The sequence below is a fragment of the Metopolophium dirhodum genome, chromosome 5 (assembly GCF_019925205.1).
Source record: "Metopolophium dirhodum isolate CAU chromosome 5, ASM1992520v1, whole genome shotgun sequence".
In the NCBI taxonomy this organism is placed as follows: domain Eukaryota; kingdom Metazoa; phylum Arthropoda; class Insecta; order Hemiptera; family Aphididae; genus Metopolophium; species Metopolophium dirhodum.
The window spans coordinates 30,382,975-30,406,260 of NC_083564.1; the positions used below are offsets into that span (position 1 = coordinate 30,382,975).

General features: G+C 28.4%; 1 protein-coding gene across 1 annotated transcript; it reads left to right on the forward strand.

Annotated features, from left to right (window-relative positions):
- Nucleotides 1–6,021: 6,021 nt before the first annotated feature.
- Nucleotides 6,022–23,009, forward strand: LOC132944608 (uncharacterized). The gene is given in 18 exon segments (XM_061014050.1): nucleotides 6,022–6,057; nucleotides 6,059–6,077; nucleotides 8,512–8,572; nucleotides 9,241–9,386; nucleotides 9,532–9,711; nucleotides 9,771–9,904; nucleotides 9,979–10,146; nucleotides 11,209–11,356; nucleotides 13,301–13,467; nucleotides 13,594–13,807; nucleotides 13,918–14,133; nucleotides 14,241–14,399; nucleotides 14,464–14,594; nucleotides 14,674–14,763; nucleotides 14,765–14,842; nucleotides 17,578–17,734; nucleotides 19,260–19,460; nucleotides 22,417–23,009. Coding segments are annotated over 17 exon segments (2,289 nt in total). The 5' UTR covers nucleotides 6,022–6,027; the 3' UTR covers nucleotides 19,451–19,460; nucleotides 22,417–23,009.
- The last annotated feature ends 277 nt before the right edge of the window (nucleotides 23,010–23,286 follow it).

Here is a 23,286-nt window from a genome sequence, read left to right on the forward strand (position 1 = left end):
ATTACTATACTTAATACTTGAATGATTAGAACACATATTTATTATGTAAATTACTAACTATATATTATCCTCTTTAACGGCTCTATATCAGAATAAAATTTAATCGTGACGGGGTCAAGAAATATTTTAAATACGTGAAAAAACCGATGAGATAATGAATACGTACAACGGTGAATGGTCGTTGGTTATTTATTTTACCTGTTGCAATTTAGATTATTATTTTTTTTTTTTAATTGATACACGACTTCCATACACTAAAAGATAATAATATTACATACGCATCTGATGCCAGCTATGTTAACTTTAAGTTGCACGAGAACAAAGATGCTATCACAGATGCTTTCAATGGTGGTTTATTGATAATAGATTTGTAATAAAAATACTGATCTTATAACTGACCGAAAAAATAGCGTAGGTATTTGTTGATTAAAATTCAAAATTCTAATTATATAATCTACAATAATCTGTGACGCAAACCACTGAGATATACACTTTGGTGAGTATTCATTAGCCATGATATATATATATATAATACTGTACGGTAAATATGTATAGTTAATTTATATACTTATAAAATTTACAATATTAAAATATTATATATTGGTTGTCCAATATGCCGGGTAATGGAGATTATTGTGCAGTTACTGTATAAATGGAATATAAATATATTCATATTTATTATTTCTGCCTATTATTATTACTATGAAAACATAATATTATATATAGTTGCAAAAACTTTCCACGGTTTTGTAACAAATTATTTTTCGCAATATAGAAGAACAAACCAGTTTGGTAGCTTTTTTGTGTTTCTCCGAAATGGTTTCCCGACCCTACCACTCGAAAAACTCCGAATTTTGCATTGAAACCTATTCAAACGAGAATTTAGACGTCCGCGAAGTTGACCAACCTATTTTGGCGTAGCGACTCAAAATCTTCACCAATAGTTTGCGAGTTAATTGCGAGAATTTGCAATTTCACTTTCAGAATTTGCGAGTTAGCCGTTTTTAGCTGCAAACAAAATAAGAATGGGTACCTTTGCGAGTTGACCCTTTACAAACGTACGTTTGGCCAGTCCCCCTCCCCCAAAAGGAAAATCAATAAACAAAGTATACAGATATTTAGCAGGTAATTCGCACGAATTCACACGCCTAGTTTGAAAATTCACACGACCTTCCTTCCCCTAGAAAAACTAAAAATTCATGAAGGGGGGGGGGGACAGCGCCATGTCTCGCCAGCCCTCCGCCGTATCCAAATTAACATTTTTGGAATTTTTCTTCTGCAGACATTTAGCACGTAATTCACACAAATTCACACGCCTAGTTTGAAAATTCGCACGATCTTCCTTCCCCTCCAAAAACGAAAAATCATTTTTATTCTATATAGAATTTTTACAAAGGTTTTTTGTCCAGATAGATTTTTTATTCAATATAGATTTTTTATAAAGGTCTATTATCAAGATAGATTTTTTATTCAATCAAGATTTTTTCCATTGTACTTAGATTATTTTTTTTATACAGTTGTCAATTAAGTTTTTTATTTAATATTGTTTTTTTTTATAAAATATAGATTGTTTATTAAAAATAGATTATTTTGTATTAACTACAGTTTTCAAGGGTTTTATAGATTTTTTAATCAACTAGGCTTTATTATAGGTTATACATAATCATAATATTGATTGAAAAAAAGCCTAGTTGTATAAACAATCTATAAAAAAAAAGCCTCAGTAAAACATATAGTTAATAAAAAATAATCAATATTTAATAAACAATCTATAATAAATAAAAAAACCTTAATAAAACCTGTATTCAATAAAAAAATAATCTAAGTAGAATAGAAAAAAATATAATAACCGTAAGTACATTACATGATTTATTCATTTATTGTTTTTATCAGCATTTCTTGAAGATCATTCAACTTTCCAAATATTTTGATTTTATTTTGAGCTATTAAATATAGATTTTTTATACAACTAGGTTTTTTTATTATTTAATTAACATTTTTTTATTCAATATAGATTTATTTTATTAAATATATAGATTCTTTATTAAGTATTTTTTAGGTTAGGTTTGAGACGTATTGCTGCCCCCCCCCCCCCCCCGTGAATTTTTTTTGTTTTTCGATTAATTGTACAATCAAATTTTTTTATTCAAGAAAAAAAGTTTGCTAATTCGCAAATTTTCAAAGTGAATTCGCAAATTCTCGCAAATGCTGACGCATCTTTTGGTACAAGTTTCGATTACATAAAAAAAATCTAAATTGAATAAAAAAATAGTTGTATAAAAAATGCCAAGTTAAATACAATAATAAATTTTACATGGAATAAAAAAATCTAATTTGTATAAAAAATCTAAATTGAACAAAAAATCCTAGTTGAATAAAAAAAAATTAGTTATTTAATAAAATAATATAAAAAGAATAAAATATTAGTTGTATAAAAAAGGCCAAGTTAAATGATATATTTCTATATTGAATATAAAACTATATTTTAAATAGTCTTAAAATATATAAAAATATATTAAATAGAATAAAAAAATTAATTGTATAATAAAGGGCAAGTTAAATATGTACTTATCCAAATAATGTCCAACAATTTTTAAGAGTGGTCTAACAGTGTCCAACAAATCAAGATGAACATTTTTTTATCAGGGTGAAATTTTGTTAACGTAAAGTTGTGCTGTTTGTAGTATAGTTGGCAGCACAAAAGTGTCTAAAGCTCTAACGGCAAAACTTAAGTCCAACAATGTCCAACAAGTTTGTTGGATGTATTTCCTGTCGTAGTTGTGCTGCTAACTTGATGAGGTTCAAGCATTCTACAGCATTAAAAAAACATTATATAAAATACTAATTAATAGTAATAATAATATTATTTACAAGCCATTTTAGTGTGTTGAACTGTTTTGACAAAACAATATTATGGTTGTTCGTAGGTAGTGTTTGTGAATTAAATTATAATTATATTAAGAATATTTTTTTCAAACACGGTATAATATTATAGCGGTGTTGGTAAATTGGGTCCAAATGACCCTTACTCGTTAAATTGAGTCCCTGGGAAAAAAAAAACGTAGTAGATAAATTGGGGGGAGTAACCGAATTGGTTCCCGTTTGAAAAAGGTATTTTATTAGGTTGAGCCAAATTGGTTCCCGTTTGTGTACTGGTAAAATAGTTACAATTTTAATTTTTAATTTTTGATAATTGGTACAATATATAAATTAGATAATAAAAAATATAAATGTACCTACAGTCTACACTCTATAGTCTATAGTATAATATGTATACAATAAGATGGCAATAGATTGTTATATTGGAAGTTTAGCAAATTATCGGTGATACCCCGATCAATTAAGATAACGATGAAGATATACCTACGTACTTATATCGTTGTATGGTATATCGTCTATTTATTTGACAAAATATTGATAGGACTACAAATTGTTGCAAATCGTTCCATTCAAAGCTGAATAAAGAATTTACAAGTGCCCATTTTAATATATTTTATTTAATGGAGACTTTAAACAGCATTCAGACATTAAATTATAATACATTTCGAAGTAATAATACTAGGAAACTTACTAGCAAACAGGAAAGAAATATCAAATAGTTGGAAAATTGTATGACTGAGTACATTAATGAGAAGCTTACGTGATTTGAATACTTAAAGAAAGTTTGCAACAAATTTGCAAATCAACGATTTTAAATAATATTATTTATTATATATTATTATTTGTATTTTGTACACCTAACCTAAGTGATAGCTAGTTGATTTCCAAATCAACAATTTAACATTTTATATATTATATAATTTTTTTTATAACACACATTTTTAACCAAGCCTACTTTTAAGTTGACAGTCCTAAGCCTGTAAAATTGAGAAGGAAAATGTGCGTAATTAAACAGGAACCAATTCGGCTCAACTTAATAAAATACCTTTTTGAAACGGGAACCAACTTACCTACTACTTTTTTTTCCCCGGGACCCAATTTGCCACTTTTAAAAATGTACCAAACTTATCTCGGACCCAATTTACCTAGCCCCTATTATAGTACTAGCGAAAAACATCAAGTGTTTTTTATTTTTGTATTATAACTATTATAATACCCGCAAAATACCTGATGGTAAATACAAAATTTCAATTCTTATAAAGAATTGTGGAAATGAATTAGGTGATAAAAAGGGCGACTCGCAAATTTTAAAAGTGGACTCGCAAATTCTCGCAAAAGTCCGACGCATCTTTTGGTATAAATTCGAAATTTTTGAGCGACATGGATGGGCTACGTGAACTTGGCCCACCCATTATTATTTTGTTTGCAGCTAAAAAAAACGGCTAACTCGCAAATTCTGAAAGTGAACTCGCAAATTCTGGCAATTAACTCGCAAACTATTGGTGAAGATTTTGAGTCGCTACGCCAAAATTCACGAACGTAAAGACGCCTGTAAAATGGAAACGAATACACAGAAGAGAGCGTCGCGACGTTGTAATAATAATATATTATAACTGCACCCGGAATAGCATATTGTGTGGCAAGGGCGGGAAGTGAGCTATGGTTACTTCAGTTGGAAGTTAAGTTTTATGCATACTAAAACGTATGTCTACGTAAAATAAATATAAATTAGCGGCTCCATACATAAATTATGGACTCTTACTAAATTACTACTCATTATGATTATATTTTTCAAATAATATAATAATATACTATAATATTATTGGTACTTTTATGCATCGGTCGTCAGTGCATTTTGTAATTTGTACCATAACCAATAAGATGCAAAATAAATATAATTATTCATTCTCTTCCCAAAAGTCAAAACAGTCACTGATAAAACTAGTACTATGTATTCAGATAATAATTTAATCAGCCAGCTATTAATAATAATTATAATATTATTACCACAATAATAAACGTAATAATTTCGACAATAAAACACGAAAATTGTACCTACTTTTGACTATAATAATATAGTTATTATAATACAATATTAAACTAAATACACAACAAGACATTTTAGTAAGACTTCATAAAAAATAACGTTAATATTATCAAAAAAAGTACTTGTAAAAAAAAAAACAAACAAAAAACTATACACTATAATAATTGAATATAATTTAAAATTAAAACTATAGGTACATTAACTGTATAAGTATACACAAATTGTATGTGCTCATGAATAGGTCTGAAAATAAACAACACAATTCGTTACAATAATAATAAGTAATATTTCACTAAAACACATAATATAATATCTAAGTATGAAAAGTAAATTGTTTACTAACAATCCAAGTTTTATGCTTACGATATTCGTATAGGTACTTGACGTACACATAGGAAATATTATAATTCAGTGATCACAGAGTGTTTATAACTTTTCATGTGAAAAAATGTATAAGTTAATCCGAGAACATATACATACATAATATGTGACCTTATAATCCTGTTATAGAAATTCGTGTTAACGTGATTTAAAATTACAATAATAACAGATAATATGCAATATGTTTTATCATCATATTACAATTTATTAATTAATAAATGAATTAATTAATAAATTTGCAGCAGGTATAAATGTATAATCAAGTTTATAAAAAGTTGGTAAATCATAATTTTTTTTGCGATTTATCTACGTAGGTAGTGTGATCCCATTGGTCGATCATGTGATAGCATATAGTTTAAGGTACCTATAACAAACATACTATATATCAGCATCATTCAATAGTACCTACCTTTAGAAGACTCGACATATTGTGTATAGGACTGTAGTGTTGTAAAGTTGTATTTATATTGTCTTTTCCTTACATAGTGTTATCTGACTAACTAATAAATTAATAAATTCCTCTTCAGATATTTTGCAGTGTTTAATATAATAGGTACGTTATATTATTATAATATATATTGCTATAACCCACATGTTAGAAAATGTACGGTAAAATACTGTATTGTGTATAGTTTCGTTAATTGCATATAAGTTATGTAAAAACATTTATTGATTATATTTTTAAATACATTTGATTTAATTTCAGCATACCATTGACAATGAAGATGACGTCTTCCTGGATAATAATTATATTCATGTTTACTTTTCGGTACGTTATTTCAGTGTTAACCATATAGTTATACATAGAAAATTATGTTTTTAATACATTATGTCAGTATAAATTCTCAAGTAAAAGTATTAACGAAATTCAGAAGTCTTATCGTGTTATCAGGTCCATTGGTAAGGTGACAAAAAGTACATATTATTATAAATGAGCATAAATTGTTTCCTATTCACAAGCGCAACGCCGAAACCGTGACTAGTACGTGCGAGTGGGTAGCATTTCGGTATTTTAATTACACACAGTCACACAAAGTAATGATCACTTACTTTGCACACATTTACAAGACCCGCATGCATAATATTTAAAAATTGCCTATTTTTAACACCTTAAAACTGTCTTTTTGCAATCCTCTTAACTTACATAGAATTCGTTTTCAAGTGTATATAAATTAAGTACTACAAATCACTTTGACACATTTATTGAGGATTATTCTTCATTTAATCTAAACTCGATAAACTCTCTACTCAAAATCATTACACTAATTATTCATTGAGATACAGGCGTTTTAAAATATGCGTGTGACGTCATAGAGCTGAAGTCTGAAGGTGGCGTGTGTTTTCTGTCTAGATTGATACAACGATTTAAATAGTTAAACTAAATATATTTTTTATTTTTTTTTATGTAGCCTTATGAAACTGTTGTTGATTATAATCTTGATATACTTTCTGGTTTATACAGCAATACGACCGGAAATCAATAATATTACTTAATTATAAATTATAATCTATAATATTATGTATACAAAAGTCAATTACTAGATATATTAAGTTTTAAGTTACACCATCAACACATAAATATACTTAAGATCATGAAAAAAAATTTCTGAAATATTATCATAAGTTATTAAAATCATTGTGTAAATCGAACTACTGTAACACGTAAAACATGGGCGGCTGTAAAATAGTGTTGTGATGTCCTTTAAGTTAAATGTATCTAGTAGTATCACAATTATTTTTTTCAGCAAGACTTTTAAAGAAACTTAATTTATTTTAATAGATATTATAACCTTTTTATTTCATAAATCAATCCAAACAAGTGTATTTCCAGATAAATAGAAGATGTCTTAAATAACACCATTTTTTTAAAAAAAAGGTGACAGATCTCATTAGTTTAATGAATTAATTTAATTTCTAATTACCGACCAACTTCAAAGATTTCAATTTTTAGTAAGTTAATTTCTAAGCTTGTAAAAAAATGTACCCCCTATATGCGAGACAATCATTTTCAATACACAACACGGCTTTCGACCAAGACGCTTTCAATAACTAACTTGTGTATTTTAAAATCAACTATTTTAAACTTTTTTGATGTTAAACTCAATTGGACGTTGTGTACACAGACTTTTAAAAAGCATTTGATTAAGTTGATTATCAATTATTAATAAAAAAAATAGAATTAACTGGTTTTAATAATCTGTTACTTTCATAGATAAACTATTTTTTTAACAATTCGCACTCATATTTTTATAGGTAATTTTTATAGGTATTTTTATAACCTAACCTATATGAAAACTACACATCGAATTGAATTTAAGTTTTATATGCTCTACCTCAAGAAGATCATTTACTATTACCATTACTATTTTCTCTTTTTATCAATAACATCGATTAGGTTTTAATACACTTGGAACGGCTAATATTAATTTATAATAGCACTAAACTTTTCAAAAAAATTGAGTGTAATGAAGATTCAATTAACATTCAAGTTGATCTAGATAATTTTTCTCAATGGCGCTATAAGAATAAGAGTATGTCTTTAAACATTAACAAATGCTCTACTTAGTCCAGTGAAATTAGGTTTTCAGCTCGAAAAAATTCCCACCTAGCTGAATTTTGGTACACACCTTTATGACACCGTTGTAAACAATGTGTAAAAAGTCGCCATCTATATTATGTACGCGTCAAAGGTTATTCGAGGTCAAATGTCACAAAATTGGTCTTTCTTTAAATATCTCGCTTTTTACGAGTCGTACAATAAAAAGTTCAAGTTATAAATTGTAGAAAAAGTAATTATCTGCAAAAAAGGTCTCATGACGTTTTCACGTAAAAGTTATAATTTTTGGGACTTTCAGACAAAAATTGTAGAGGACAACTAAACTTTAAAGTAAAACCAATCAACTCCAGAAATACACCCATATTTAATCTGTTTAGAAAGAACCTTGCTTGCAAATGAAACGAGTGATTTTCTTTTTACATTTTATTGGTTGGTCAAAACTTTTGCTACCCCCCCCCCCCCTCCCCCGTCCTATATTATTTTCTGAAATGATGCCACTGTACGCATTACACATGAATGCACGATTTATACGATTATAATATAATTATGATACTATTGAATTCAAATTGCTAATGCTGGTTAAAACAATAAATAATAATCTTTAACTAAACATTGTTTACGTATTTAATGAATTCATTATTTTCAGGATCCGAAATTTTGTGTGATAGAAAACTCGAAAGACGAAAAGCTGTATCAAATTGCTCAGTGTTAGTGACTGTAGTATAAATAAATATTATGCTACTATAAGTGGCGAAAATAATGGTGGTTGGTCCTTGGAGGCTTAGAGACCTAAATTCTTATTTTTAAATTATTCATAGGGCACCCTAGTCTTAATAAGTACTATTAAACAATATACGATATTTATTTAATAGAACCTACTGCTTTTGAATGATCAAAACATTAAAAACCCTTTGTTTTTTATATTTATTATGTAAAATACTTACTTTATCTACTATCATCTTATTTTATTTTTTCATTATTAAACTTTTGACTAGGTACGCATAGGATATCAGATTCTGACATGACATATAACATTTAATTATATGTTCTGCAATCGAATTTTTTATTATTATCTTGAATCTACAAAACTAAATGTTTATATTGGTATAGCTTTCATAATATTGGCTTATAATTGTATAAATAGTACAAGGATTGTTTGGGTGGCGGGTGAGCGATCACCGCCTGGATCTGACGACAATATGGGCTGCTTGAATCAATTTGGGCCGGTTAACTTATAAATATTGTATAATACTATTATTAATACAACATTTGGCAACATTTTCTGTTTCCCTGGGACAATTTCTATTACCAGTACATCCCTGAATAGTATTAATTAATAATTTGATGCTCATTTTAATACAATTATAATTTATAGAAACACTGATGATAAGTATTATTGTTCAAATGGATTGTGTATCGAATGGTCGTGGGTTTGTAATGGTCACAAGGATTGTTCAGATGGTTCAGATGAGACCAAAGAGTTGTGTGCTCAATACGTGTATAGAATAAATATGAATATGGGTATAAAAAAAATAGCTAATTAATGCTATTTAACATTTAATATTATTATGTATATGTTTGTGTAATAACATATATATGAGTTACGCATATTAAACTAAATATGCAAAATCAATATGTCATCTAAATATACATAATATTTTTTTAGATTGCGGTAAAGTAAATGTAAACAACAAAATAAAATCAAAGAAGATCGAAGGACGTGATGTTAAAGAAATTATGGATATAGCACCTTGGGTAGTTGATATATATACATTTTTTACATTAGGATCCTATTATAAACCTATAATTGTAGGATCAATTATTGCTTCTAATATGGTCATTTCTGGTAAAGTCCTCACACAATGTATTTAAGGAGAAATAGAAATTAATTAAATATCTTTTTAGTGGCTCATACTTTTTGGCAGAAAAATATGATATCTAAGAAAATATCAATAAATGATGGTCTATACAAAATCGGTGTTGGGAAATTCGGTTATAATCTCACAAAAACTGACAACGACATTAACCAAATAATCGATGTAAGTTATTGGTAATTCAAAGTTTAAAAATAATTTGTATGATATGTATTATATAAATTAAAACAATTGCGCAGGTAGACATGATTTACGTGAGTGAACGTTTTAATGGTAGTGCTGGGTTATATGCTGATGATATAGCAGTTATTGTATTAGCAAACAAATTTTTATTTATCAATGGTGTTGCACCTGTTTGTATAGATTGGAATAGTAAATATATGGTACATTATGGAGATCAAGGACAGGTAAATTGTTTATACTTTGATACTATTATTATTATAGTTTTATTAAGGATAGTTACATAAAATATAATTATAAATTGAATGTCTGGTTTAATTTCTACAAATTAGTGAGGGTGTTAGTACCCGATAAGTTGTTGATAACTTACATTGCACGATAACTTATTCTATATTTATTATTTTCTATTTATTTTGGCAATGTGTATTCCGTCAGTTTCGACATTCCGTTTACTTTTCAGAATAATATTGTGATATTTTCCTAAATTGCTCCACTTTTCCAATTTCCAATATTATATAATTCACTATCATCGCGAGGCTAGTGCCTATACGCATCGCCGACGCTGGGCCAGTAACCGTCGGTACGCTAGGGATTGCCTGTGAGCTGACAATACCTTATGAGTTATGACATCCTCGATCTTTCATAGGTGCTTAAACTAGGTTGCCTCCACGCAGGTATGTTATTTATAAGTAATCGACACAAGTTAATACATTTTGGTGATATATTCAAATCGATGGACTAAAAATAAATTTCAAATACCAACTATTAATAAATTACAAATTTAACTAAAAAACTTACAATTTTTCCAGTAAATTTTGAACGAAATGAGGAAGTTGTGTGAGTTAGCCCTTTAAACTATATTTATATAACAACATGTGAAACTTTCAAACCACAACATGTCACAACTCTGTGAAACGTAGAAAATAAAAAAAACTAACTTAAAAAATAAAAATACATTCAGTTTGAGATCTGCAATGTTGATAATTTGAACAAAATGGGCTAACTTTATTTCTCTTCATATCCTTATTCCTTAATACAAGGTATGAAGTCTGTCAGTACATGTATTGTTGATCGTGAAGGATTCCACTGGCAACTAGAATAAAACATTTTCGTAAAACCACAAACATTTTTCAATTCATAGTCGATTGATTTCCAAATTTAAAAACTTTGTTTAGTTCGATTTTATTTAACAAATAAAATGAAATCACTATCGACACTTACATAATAATGAATTCATATTATACCTTCGTTTTAATTGTATATTATAAAACTGTTTCATACTTTTACAGATGGTAGTTTTGGGAAAGAATAATTATGATAATAATGTATATACATTTTTTCCATACATCAGCCATTCTTTTTGTAAAAAAATGTATGATATAAACCGTTTTACAAAATATGTGACTTTGGATAAGTTTTGTACCTGCCATCAAATGGGTAAATAATACAAATTTTGATTTTTCTTTTTTTATTGATCAAAAATAAGAATACGCACATAATAATTTTAACAAATTAATAATATTAATTATATCAGTTGTTCGATTATCTATCTCTGTTCTATAATGTGTATGTGTGGTTATAAAATTATAGATGGGGTAATTATCTACAAAAAGAGTATTATGACATTTTAATGTAAGAGTAATTGTTTTTGAGCTATACAGCCTACAACGTAAATACTTTTAAAGAAATTTGATTTTTTCACTAAAAACAAACAGCCATTGCGTTATACCTATCTCGCTTAAAGATGGTTGTAATAATAATACAAAATGATAAATAAACAATATTTTTAAATTGTCAACTAATACAATAATATATTATATAACTATAATAAAATTATATTTACAAATATTTACATTAGTAACGTCAAGTCAGGTTTAGATTTTATAGTAAATAAAAAGTAATAATACAAAATGATAAATGGAACACGGAGTGGCCGAGCTGACTAAGGAGTCGGTTGCGACGCACACCGGCACTGGTTCGATACCTTGGTCACGGGCGGCATTTTTCTTCGGGCAAGTCACGGTGTCCGGAGAACAAGTGCCGCCATCCCCCAACCGGGCATGGCAGATACCTACGAGTGCCCAAATCAAAAATTCTGCTATAACAAACACACACGTGTAAACAAATCTACAGTACCCTCCCCGAATATCGCTGAAGCGCCTTAAAAACACGTCTTATCGGGTCTAAATGCCGTTTTTTGTACCATTATTTATTTATTTATTTATTCATTAATGGTTCATTAACTGGTATGGATCATTAATCGATTATTATAATTAATTATTATATTGTAATTCGTTTTGTTTGACGCAATATTGGTCATAGGCTTGCGCAGACTTTTGGTTCCGGGGGTGCACACTAAAATTTAGGGCCCACAATAATTTTGAAAACAATTTTAGATACAGAAAAAAGTTTTAAAAATATCAAATGCACTAAAGATATTTATTTTATTATTCATTCTAATAAATATCACATAACAATATATAGAAATACAATCTTATAATGGTAATCGACGTTTAAAAGGAACAACATTTTTTAATAAAATTTGAATGAAATTTCATTAGTTTAATTTACACTTAGGTAATTAATAATTAAGGCCCTTATCGTTTTTGGTGAAGGGTCCGGGAGTGCCCAGGCACCCCCGGCACCCCCTGTGCGCACACCTATGATATTGGTAACCTGACAAATCAACCATCCGTCATTCCTACCAAATTCTTTATATTTATCATATCTTATCTTATCTATCTTTCCGTGGGTTACTGAGCGTAGGTTCTACAGGCTATATGCAATAGCCGATAATTTATCGACCTCCCTGTAGATCGATAATCTACGATAAAATCTATATTTATAATATTATACATAGATATAAAATCAAGCCGAAAACTATAATAATCCAATACAACCATTTAGTCCGTATTCCGAGTTTTCACATTTCTTATTAATTAATCAAACATTTTTTTAAGTGAAAACCCTCACTTCGAATTTCACAGTTAGAATAACTGAAAAAAGCATTTACACAAAAAAGCCAAAATAAACTCGTTTATTTGGAATCAGAATTACGTGAAACAAATTTATGTATACAAAATAGATTTCTATTATATATAATATATATATATATATAAAGAAGCATTTGCTTTAAAATCCGAGCCCTAATAATAACCAATAATCACTAAAACCAAGGCGAACCTTTCTTTTTATAGATATTAAGTTTAAATGTATATTACTATTACATTGTTCATTCTGTTATTTCTTATACACTATTGTTTAAAAATCTGAACAATATTATTTTTTTAATATATAAAGTAAATGAAAATTGTACAACCCCCCCCCCACAGGAACATTTAATGGATAACTGGCTGATGTATAAAATATGTCTTGTTTCAGAACATGGTGAAGGAATTCAGGGAGCCGGCATAAGCTTTTTACACTTAAATTCTTATTTTTTAACCGGGGTAATGAGTAGGTGGGATAGAATAAATAAAGATACTGTCTTTGCTTTTACAGACATAAAATACCATGTTTCATGGATCCGTGGACTTTTAATCAAACATGTATGTAAACAATATCTTTTTTTTATAGGTATCAATTTAAGTTTTAAAATTATTTTTTTGGTTTCTGCTTCAAAATAACATATTTTAAGAAAGAATAAATATTTTTAATATTTCATATTTTGACAGCTGGTCTTTATGAACTCATGCGTTTTACCAAATATTGAAGGAATCGTATATAATTATGAAGGTTCTAATAAAATCTTATCTCCCGGGACTTTAATTAATGATAACACTACTGTTATTGGGAATTGTGAAGTTGGATTTCATAAGGTTTATCCCAACGGTCTTAGGTTTTGTCAAGGAAATAAAAAATTATTAAATTATGATAAATTTTGTTTGAGTAAGTTTTGTATTTTAATTACTAATTTTTTTTCTTGTAATAATTAGTTATTTCAATATTCTGAGTTTGATATTTGGTTATGTTTAATTATAATTTGATTGTGTTTATAGAAATGTGTAAACCTCTACTATCTGATAGTTTAGATATTAAATGTAGTCATAATGGTAAATATGCTAATTGCTCAGATCTATCGATACCTGGCACAATAGCAATACCAAAATGTAAGCATAATTATGCTCTACCAAATAGACAGCAAGAGACTACAATTAAATTACATTGTCAGTCTAACGGATTGTGGGATAAAGAACTATATATATGCGAGCCAGGTGATTGTATATTTAATTGTATAAATATATGTATACTCTTTAATTTACTTCAATTTTACTGTATCATTATTATTTTAATTTATATTTATATTTAAATCTTATTTTAGATTGTGGTAGACCATTTATTAAAGCCCAAATATTGATAAAACATGGTGAAACAGCAAATGTTGGAACGGCACCATGGAATGTTGCAATATATCAAAAAACTTCCGATTATGAATTCATTTGTGGAGGATCAATTATTTCTCAAAATTTAGTCATTTCTGGTAAAACATTTGTACAATGAATTAAAAATAAAAATAATGAAAATAAATTAAATATTATTTTTAGCGGCTCATTGTTTTTGGAAAATAGGTATTCCAAATACTATAACAATAGTCGACGATCTTTACAAAATTGCTGCTGGAAAATATTATAGAAATTTTACAATTTATGACAGTGAATTTCCTCAAATTATAAATGTAAGTTATAAATAATTCAAAACCTACAAATAATTTGTATGAAATATAATATAATATAAATAAAACAATTGATGTACAGGTGGAGAGGATTCATCTGAAAGAAGGTTATTTTGGATTTTACGGGCATTATGCTGATGATATGGCTGTTGTTGTGTTACAAAATAGTGTTTTTTTTTAGAAATGGTATTACACCTATTTGTATCGATTGGGATGGTAACTATACAGTATCCAATGGAGATGTAGGAAAGGTTGGTTTGTAGTATTATTTAAATAAATTGTGATTAAATTACAGTGAATTACTGTACCTATAAGAATCGTCCGTTGTCCATTTGTATGTATAGAGAAAATACCGTGAGATTCTCTGCTGAAGTTTGCATAAATATTAGCATGTTACAATGCATAAATAAAAAAGTGGCAAGTGAATACCGCTCTGCTGTGTAGGTTAAAGTGGGTTATTGTAATAAATGGTGTTATATATTTTATACGCAATAATATAATAATATCATTGTATACGAAAAATGATTCTGAGAGCCAGCCTATTTTATAATAATGCATTTAAATTACAACAAAATAACTAAGACCGTTAATCTTCGATTAAATATCTAATTTTGTCCAAAATTGAACTTAATGTAGACAATAAGATTTTTTGCGACAGTGTGAACTAAATGTGATATAACTTGTTCTAAATTGTCAATCGTTATTCATTAGGTATAAAAACTGAACATTTGAAGAGTTAGTAGTTACAAAATAATCAATAAAATAATTTCAAAAAGTTCAATATATTGATGTATATAAGTATTATGTCAAATTTTAAAATTTAAATGCTAATAAAACAAAATCAAGCATGTGAGTCTTTATTTTTAACTGTATTACCTTGTATTACTTTTTTAAGCTTATTGATTCAAAAAAAAAATTGTTTACATTTATAGAAAAAAATACTCAAGAACTGAAAACGAGTTAAACTCTAATGAAAGTATCCACAATTATTAATTTTTGAATTAGAACAAAATACTAAAATCAATAATAAATACGACCAATCAGAATGTTCATGAACTTACGGCTGAAAATCAATTACCGAAAAAAACTCCAAATTCTCACACAAAATTAGTTTGACTACCCAGGAAACTTTTTTTTTAGATAAAAGTAGATATATATATAGATTGCACTCTAAGATCTTAGATAGATATAAATTTTCAAATGTTTATTAATTTTTAACCAAAAATAAATTGCAAATATATATTATTTTGATAAATTCTAACAAAATTATAATTTCCGATATTCATAAAAACCTATTGTGGATATGTAGTAAGTTAACTTTTTTTTAAGTTTCCAATAAAAACTTCTTATGAGGAACCTCGTTTTTTTTTTTGGATACAGTGATTTTCGGAAATAATTTTAAAAAAAACATAATAAAAATGTTAATGTTCTTATATTCTTATAAATAGTTCAAAAAGAAAATAATATATAGACGGTGGTAATATAAACATGCAGTGAAAATTTAAAGTATCTAAGGTTTTACTTATTAGCAAGCCTGGGCATTAACGAGTTAAAAAGTTAAAGTTAAGTTAAAAAGTTAATTTTATCTTAACTAGTTACTTTTGGATATTCATTAACTTAACTATTAACTTATTAAATTTATTTTTTAACGAACGTGAAATCAACGAGTTGATTTTCATTTTACAGAATAAGTTAAGTTAATTTTTAAAAATTTTATATTTTTCCAATCACTCTGTACTTTAAAGAAACACCCTGTATAGTGATACATCAGAAAATATTTTATAATAAAAGGTTTTATATTATTATTAAATAAATTAACTATATCAAGTAACAATAAAAATATAGACATAATAATATAGTCCCATTATGACTATAATATGGCATTATGATTTATGGCTATACCCTTATGGGTATATTATTGTTATCGATAACCGAAGTCGCCATTTCGGGAAAAATATATAAATCCAACAAGCCTAAAAATAAACAAAAACCAATTATTGTTATTATGATTTTGTGTGATGTGGTCCTGAAATTTTACCAGTGTTCAGTTGTGAACCTTCGGTTATACACGAACGACACAAACAGTATGCAGTATGCACGTTTAGAATTTATTAAAATATAATATACTATATAAAATATAATAACTATATCTATATTTATATGACTAAAATGTGTATGTTGAAATAATAAAATATTATATAATTATCCAACTATTTCAACTTATTTATTATCTTTTTCTTTAAATTATATGTTATATTTTAGTATTTTACTAAGTATGTAATACCTAGTACCTATATATTTAATAAAATATTTAGTGATTACTTATTAAACACAGCAATATTCCATTTCAAACCCACACACACAAAATAATAGTATCTGTTTTCAAGGCTTGATTAAATAATATTAATTCATTATTTTTAGGTATTTATTTACTACTTATTATATATAGGTAAGGTAACTACTGTTCTTTTTTTTGGAAATGAAAACTTCAATGAAGTTCAATAATATACTGTATAGAGTATAAACAGTTTTTCTAGTCACAGTCCAAAAATTAGTTTTGGGTTTCAGGGTTTGTAAGAAAATAAAAATGCGTAAAAAAAAATGGTGGTGGTGCGGTGGCCGGTGGCTACAATCAATTACGCAACGTGGTTGGGAGTAAGTAATGTCCGCTGCTACTAGTTCTCGGGTGGATGCGTAGTGGCAAAAACCTTGTCACACATACACGTAATGCTAACCAAGCGTACCAACCATCTCAACTCTATTGTACTAATCCTACCAAAAAAAAAGTTTATAAACAGTATAAAACACCCACATCATAGTAAAATCAATCCACGCATCGCTCTGCTAAGTATCTAAAATCTTAAAACACAAATTGTAAAACCACTTAACATTATTCTTATTTTATATTTGATACCTGTCAACATTTATTTAACTAACTATTCATATTTCCAACACTCTGTTGTAAAACTGTTTTATAATTTTACAGGTTGTTGGTTGGGGAAAAACGGAAAAAGACATTTTAAGTCCTACCTTATTACAAACTGATTTACCATACATCGACATAATAACTTGCCGGCATATATGTAATTTTGGGTTTGATTCATATGTGACTTCTGATAAGTTTTGTGCTGGTTCTTCATTGGGTAATACAATATTAAAATATTAATACCATGAAATCATTGACTTTTTAACAAACTTTACTTTTATTCAATTAATGAATCAAATTGTACAATAAGTGTAAGAATACAAAATATATTTCTAGAAATATATCAAACAAACTAGGTATATACATAACGAGTGTACGTTAGAATACGTTACCGTAATTTTTCGTATCTATTGATTAACACTATATTGAAACACGTTATTATGGTTTTTTATAATGTATTGAATTCGTTCTTCACTAGTTAATTATCTATAAAATATTATAATCCAAAAGGTAACCCAGCTGGAACTGTTGTATTATGGTGGGTTACAACGGCATAAGATTATTATTTTAGTACCATTGTATGTAGGACCTCATCGACTCAAAGGATATGTATACCCTAGGAAGATTCAATTATTTTTAGAAGAGATATATTATCGACTTACATAATAGTAATAACCAATAATATGACAACTAAATCTTCAATGGTCAAATTTCAAACGATTGAAAAAAAATGATAACACAATGTTTATGGTCGGAAAGACTTTTAATAATTTAAAACAAACATATATTATCCCACTGAAGTCCGTGGATAGTTATTCAACATATTGCTTATCAAAATATTTTGTTGCCACATCGAAATTTAACTCTCGTATCAAAGATCGAAAAGTACTGGTTAGAATATTTTGTGAGGTATACGGTGGTCGACGAGGTGGTGTGGTGAATAATATTAATTAAAATTTAAAGGAGCCAAATATATTTTCTCCATCCACCCACCCACCTACCAATTAACTCACAACAGGATAAATTTACTGATATCTCAAATCTCAAGTTGATAATTTGGAAGCAATACATTTTACAAATCTACCACTATCACTACCACAATCACACCCAAAAATCAAAGGAGCCATGGCTCAAAAAACTTCCTCATCAGTCCACTGGTTAACAGTTTTCAGCCCTACCCTTTCTAACCTAACCTTGATGATTTTTTCGGTACCGGTTCCGGTTTGGTTTTTAGAAAAACTAAAATTTCAGTTTCAGTATATTTTTGTTTTTTAAAAAATGAAAATTTTGTTTCCTGTTTTGGTTTTATACATATGTAAGCAAATCTGGTTCATTTTGATTCTTTAAAAATTACAATAAAATATTCCTATTGTCATTGGCGTCAATTATGGCAATACCAATGTTCAACCGGATATCTTAACATTTGAACAAACCGTCTCCGATCAGAATCGTTTTTCTTATGCAAATAAACAATGATATAATATCATTGAATTCAAGTTTAATACAATCCATTATACATTGACCCACTTGGAACCAACTGTACAGCAGAGCGACATCCACTTACCCACCTTTTTTTTATTTATTTAATTATTCATACAAACGGAATTAATTATTTTTATAAAATATAACGCAAGTACAGTAAAAGTTATACATGCGGTATACGAACTTCTGATATAAAACTACTTTATTACCCAATTGCAGTCGTATGATTAATTTTAATATTATGTATAATTTTTTTTAAGTTTCAGGATATGGTGTAGAAGGTGGAGACAGCGGTGCAGGCTTATGCTTTGCACACTCTAAATTGTATTATTTAACCGGAGTAGTTAGCCTCAAAGAAGCAGGCGCAAATAATTCATTGGCACTTTTTACATCAGTTGATTACCACCTTGAATGGCTTCGTAGAATTTACAACCATTATAAGAAAGTCTAATATAATTAAGGTAATATTATGGAAATTATTTATTCCAATAGTAATTGAAATAGATATTTGTATTTTGTATAATTAGTTTTTTTTTTAATTTAAACTTTGTAATTACAATTAGTTTTAACAATTATGAGGTACAATATAAAAGTTGCTTACAGGAAGAAAGAGTAAGATATAATATTAAGAAAGCCTGTATGGTTTAAAAAAAATAGTATACTCAATATGATATTTTTTTGTTGGTTTGAGAATATATTAATTGCATGAAAAGAGATATTTTTGGAGTTAATTAGAGACAAAAGGTGATAATATTATGTTGATAAGCTGGGGTAGATGATGAGTAAGTGTCTAATGTCACAATCTATAGTTTATTTTTAAATTTATGTTTAATAATTTGCAACTGTTCTTATAACTGTTCATTAAAATTATATCATATTATAATACGTAATATGTACTAATTTTGCATCGTACATTGATCTATTTATATATAAGCCAAATACCAATCGCCCACTCATTCATATATCGCAAAATTTCAAAAATTACAAACCGTACGTACTTTAAATTTGGAAAAGTGGTTTCTGATGATTCACCTCAAATCATACAGATGTGAAATAAGAAAAAATATTTCAATATTCGTATTTTAAAGTGGTGGTCAAACAGATATCATTGAGGTTCACGTCCTAAACTTTAATTTGATTATAAATGGCTGCAGATTATAATAGAAAGATACGGTGTTTGAGGTTGATTACACGTTTCAATACGGAGGTTGAAAGCAGTTTTCTGCGACGCAGGTCCTTCGGAGAAGAAAATATATTCTGAAGCCCCTGCTACTAGGCTATACATCTTAATAGTTCATTGATGTGTTAGTATGTACGTGTTTATGTAATAAAAGATGAGGGACAATGGGTGTGCATGTGTTAACGCGTTCTGGTGTTATTTAAGGTTGTTTAGGGATTTTTCTTTTATTGGCCTAAATTCTAAAGGGTGTATGTACAATTTTTTTTTTTTTTAAACCACCCGAAGGCTTTTTTTATTAATAATGAAAAAAAACATGTTTGTGTTATCACTCCCAGTGGAGAGGTCCCAACCTTAGTCTAATAATTTATACTCAGTCATATGGTCTTCGGCGTTTGAGACGCCTAATGTGTTGAGAGTTATCAAGTAGTTAAATTGATGCTAGATTGGTGTGTTTATCTAGTCTTTTCTCGTGTTTTCTGGCAAACTTAGTAATTTCGTCCTGGATGGAGGTCATCGTCAAATCTTGGTGGATAATGTAATTTCTATCGTACCAGTATGCTGTGACAATAGTACGGAGAGCAATGTTTTGGCAATTGTGAATCGAGGTGCATTCCTAAGTATTTTGCAGAATCGTTCTGTGGGGTGATCTGCTGATCCAACCATACAGGGTAGTATACACTTTTACGCAAAGTATAATTTACGTGTACCGATTTGTCACTGTTAATTTTGATTTTCCAACGCTTGGTCCAATCGGAGACGTTGTTAAGTGTTCGTTGAAGTTGATCAAGTCGTAGTTTGCTGGTCTTCATCAGTTGCCAGAATTGATGTATCATCGGCAAACATAGCTGTCATTGAGTAGTTGGTAGTTGGAATGTCAGCTGTGTAAAGTAAATACAAATGAGGTCCGAGAACACTGGTTGTGGTACTCCAGCTGATATGTATTTACATTCAGTCATTCTTCACCGTGTTCAGTCAGATAGGATTCAACGAGTGCGCACCAAGTGTGTGGGAGCTGTTCACGTAGCTTAATATGTAACCCTTGTGCCAAACTTTATTGAAACCTTGTGCGACATCAAAGAATACTTCACAACAATATTTTTTTTCTCTAGTGCATTGTTTATCACATTTGTGACACTATGAACCTGTTCAATAGTTGAGTGTTTGTTCCGAAATCAAAACTGGTGTTTAGGAATAAGCAGTCTTGCTTCTATTATTGGTTTTGATCGCTTAAAAGTAGTTTTTCAAATAATGTTGATAAGTTTGGAAGAATTATGAAGCGTGCCCATCATGATCTATCTTCCTTGCGAATTGGTGGTACATAGGCTCTGAGCTTTTTCATTTGTTTTGTAGCATTCCACAACGAATAATCAGTGTCTTTCGTAGCAGAAAGATTATTCAAGTAAGATTTAAACGTTTCGTTTTTGACTTTTTTATTTTATCATGTAAAAGTCTGCATGTCCTGTTCTAGATAGTTTTATCCAATGGATCTCTCATACGATGTCATTTTTTCCATGCTCTTCTTTTTTTCTTTACTAGCTCCCTGATTTCCACAGAGTAGGTGATTTCACGATTACTTCTTTCAGGTATTTCAGGTGTTCCCAATTTGGCTGCCTTAAGACATGATTAGTTAGTTGTTCAATAGCGCTATAAATTTCAATTAACGTTCTAAGTCTTACAGAGAGGGTTGCCATTTCATCTAGATTAGATCTAAAGAGGTCCCAGTTTGTTTTTTTATTGGTAAAGGACACCTTACGTTGTTTTTTATAACATTTGAGCTTAACGTGAGAAGCATACTGGTATATGTGGTCCGACGTTAATTCTACGAGTTATATTATTTCGACATAATTAGAGAATATACCTTTCATTACGAAGAAGTCTAGTAAATCTAGAATCTCGTTCTGGTCAGATGGCCAATATGTTGCTTTTCTAGTAGAAATTATTTCAGCATTGGTATTGCTTGCTGCTTTTAATAGAGCACGTCCTTCAGGGGTGATAAGTCTCGAACTCTAGTATGTACAATTACCATTCTACTACTTGATTATATTTTGTATCTAATATGTTTATTATAATTATATATGAAATATTTTAATTGAGGATGTGTTTACAAGGCACTACAAAATATTATAGTTTCAAACCACATCTACTGCATGCTATAGGTACTTTATCAAATCGGTATTATTGTAATACCAATAACTGTCGTATGATTAAATTAAGTATTATGAATAAAATATTTTTAGTTTCAGAACTCGGTGTTTATGAAGTAGACTGCGGTGCATGATTATGCTTTTTACACTCTGATTATTATTATTTTACCAGAGTAATGATTCTCAAGGATTCAGAAGCAAATAATTCAATCTCAGTTTTTACAGAAGTTAAGTACCATATTCAATGGACTCGTGACTGTATAACATACATAGTTAAGAAAATAATTTATTCAAATTATAATTGGAATCAATTTTTGTACTTCGTATAATTAGTTTTTTACGTATGTGTTATAATTATTAACAGTTCTTATAATAATTGTTCATTAAAATTTATTTGATCATAATAAATCATTAAAATTTTACATTGTACTTACATTAATGGTTTCAAAATTATTACTAAAGTATATAGGTATTGTGCATTGTAATGACATTATATTTGACAACCAACATTCAAACGAGTATTTTTTGTGTTATATAACTTTTTATACTGTATAACAAACATAATTAAGTCCAATGTAATTAATATTCTAATATTATGTCAATCATTGTATTTCGTTTAATTATTTTTTACTTTTGTGTAATATTTCTTAACAATTCTTATAATAATATTGTTTATGAAAATAAATTAGAATAGGTACATATGGAGCAATTTCGTATTGTACTTACATTAATGGTTTTATAATTATTACTATATGTATTCCGTATATTAGTCCGTGTTCGATACTATCTCGGTACATCTAATACAATCTGTAGTTTTAAAACAATCGGCTATCGACTACTAGAAGTGACTATGCATACCCATAGCCCCCTTCGTATTTCGGCAATGGAGCCCTTTTTATGGTTAACGCAATGACTCATTAATATTATATTAATATTATACAATTACAATAGAAATTTGAAATA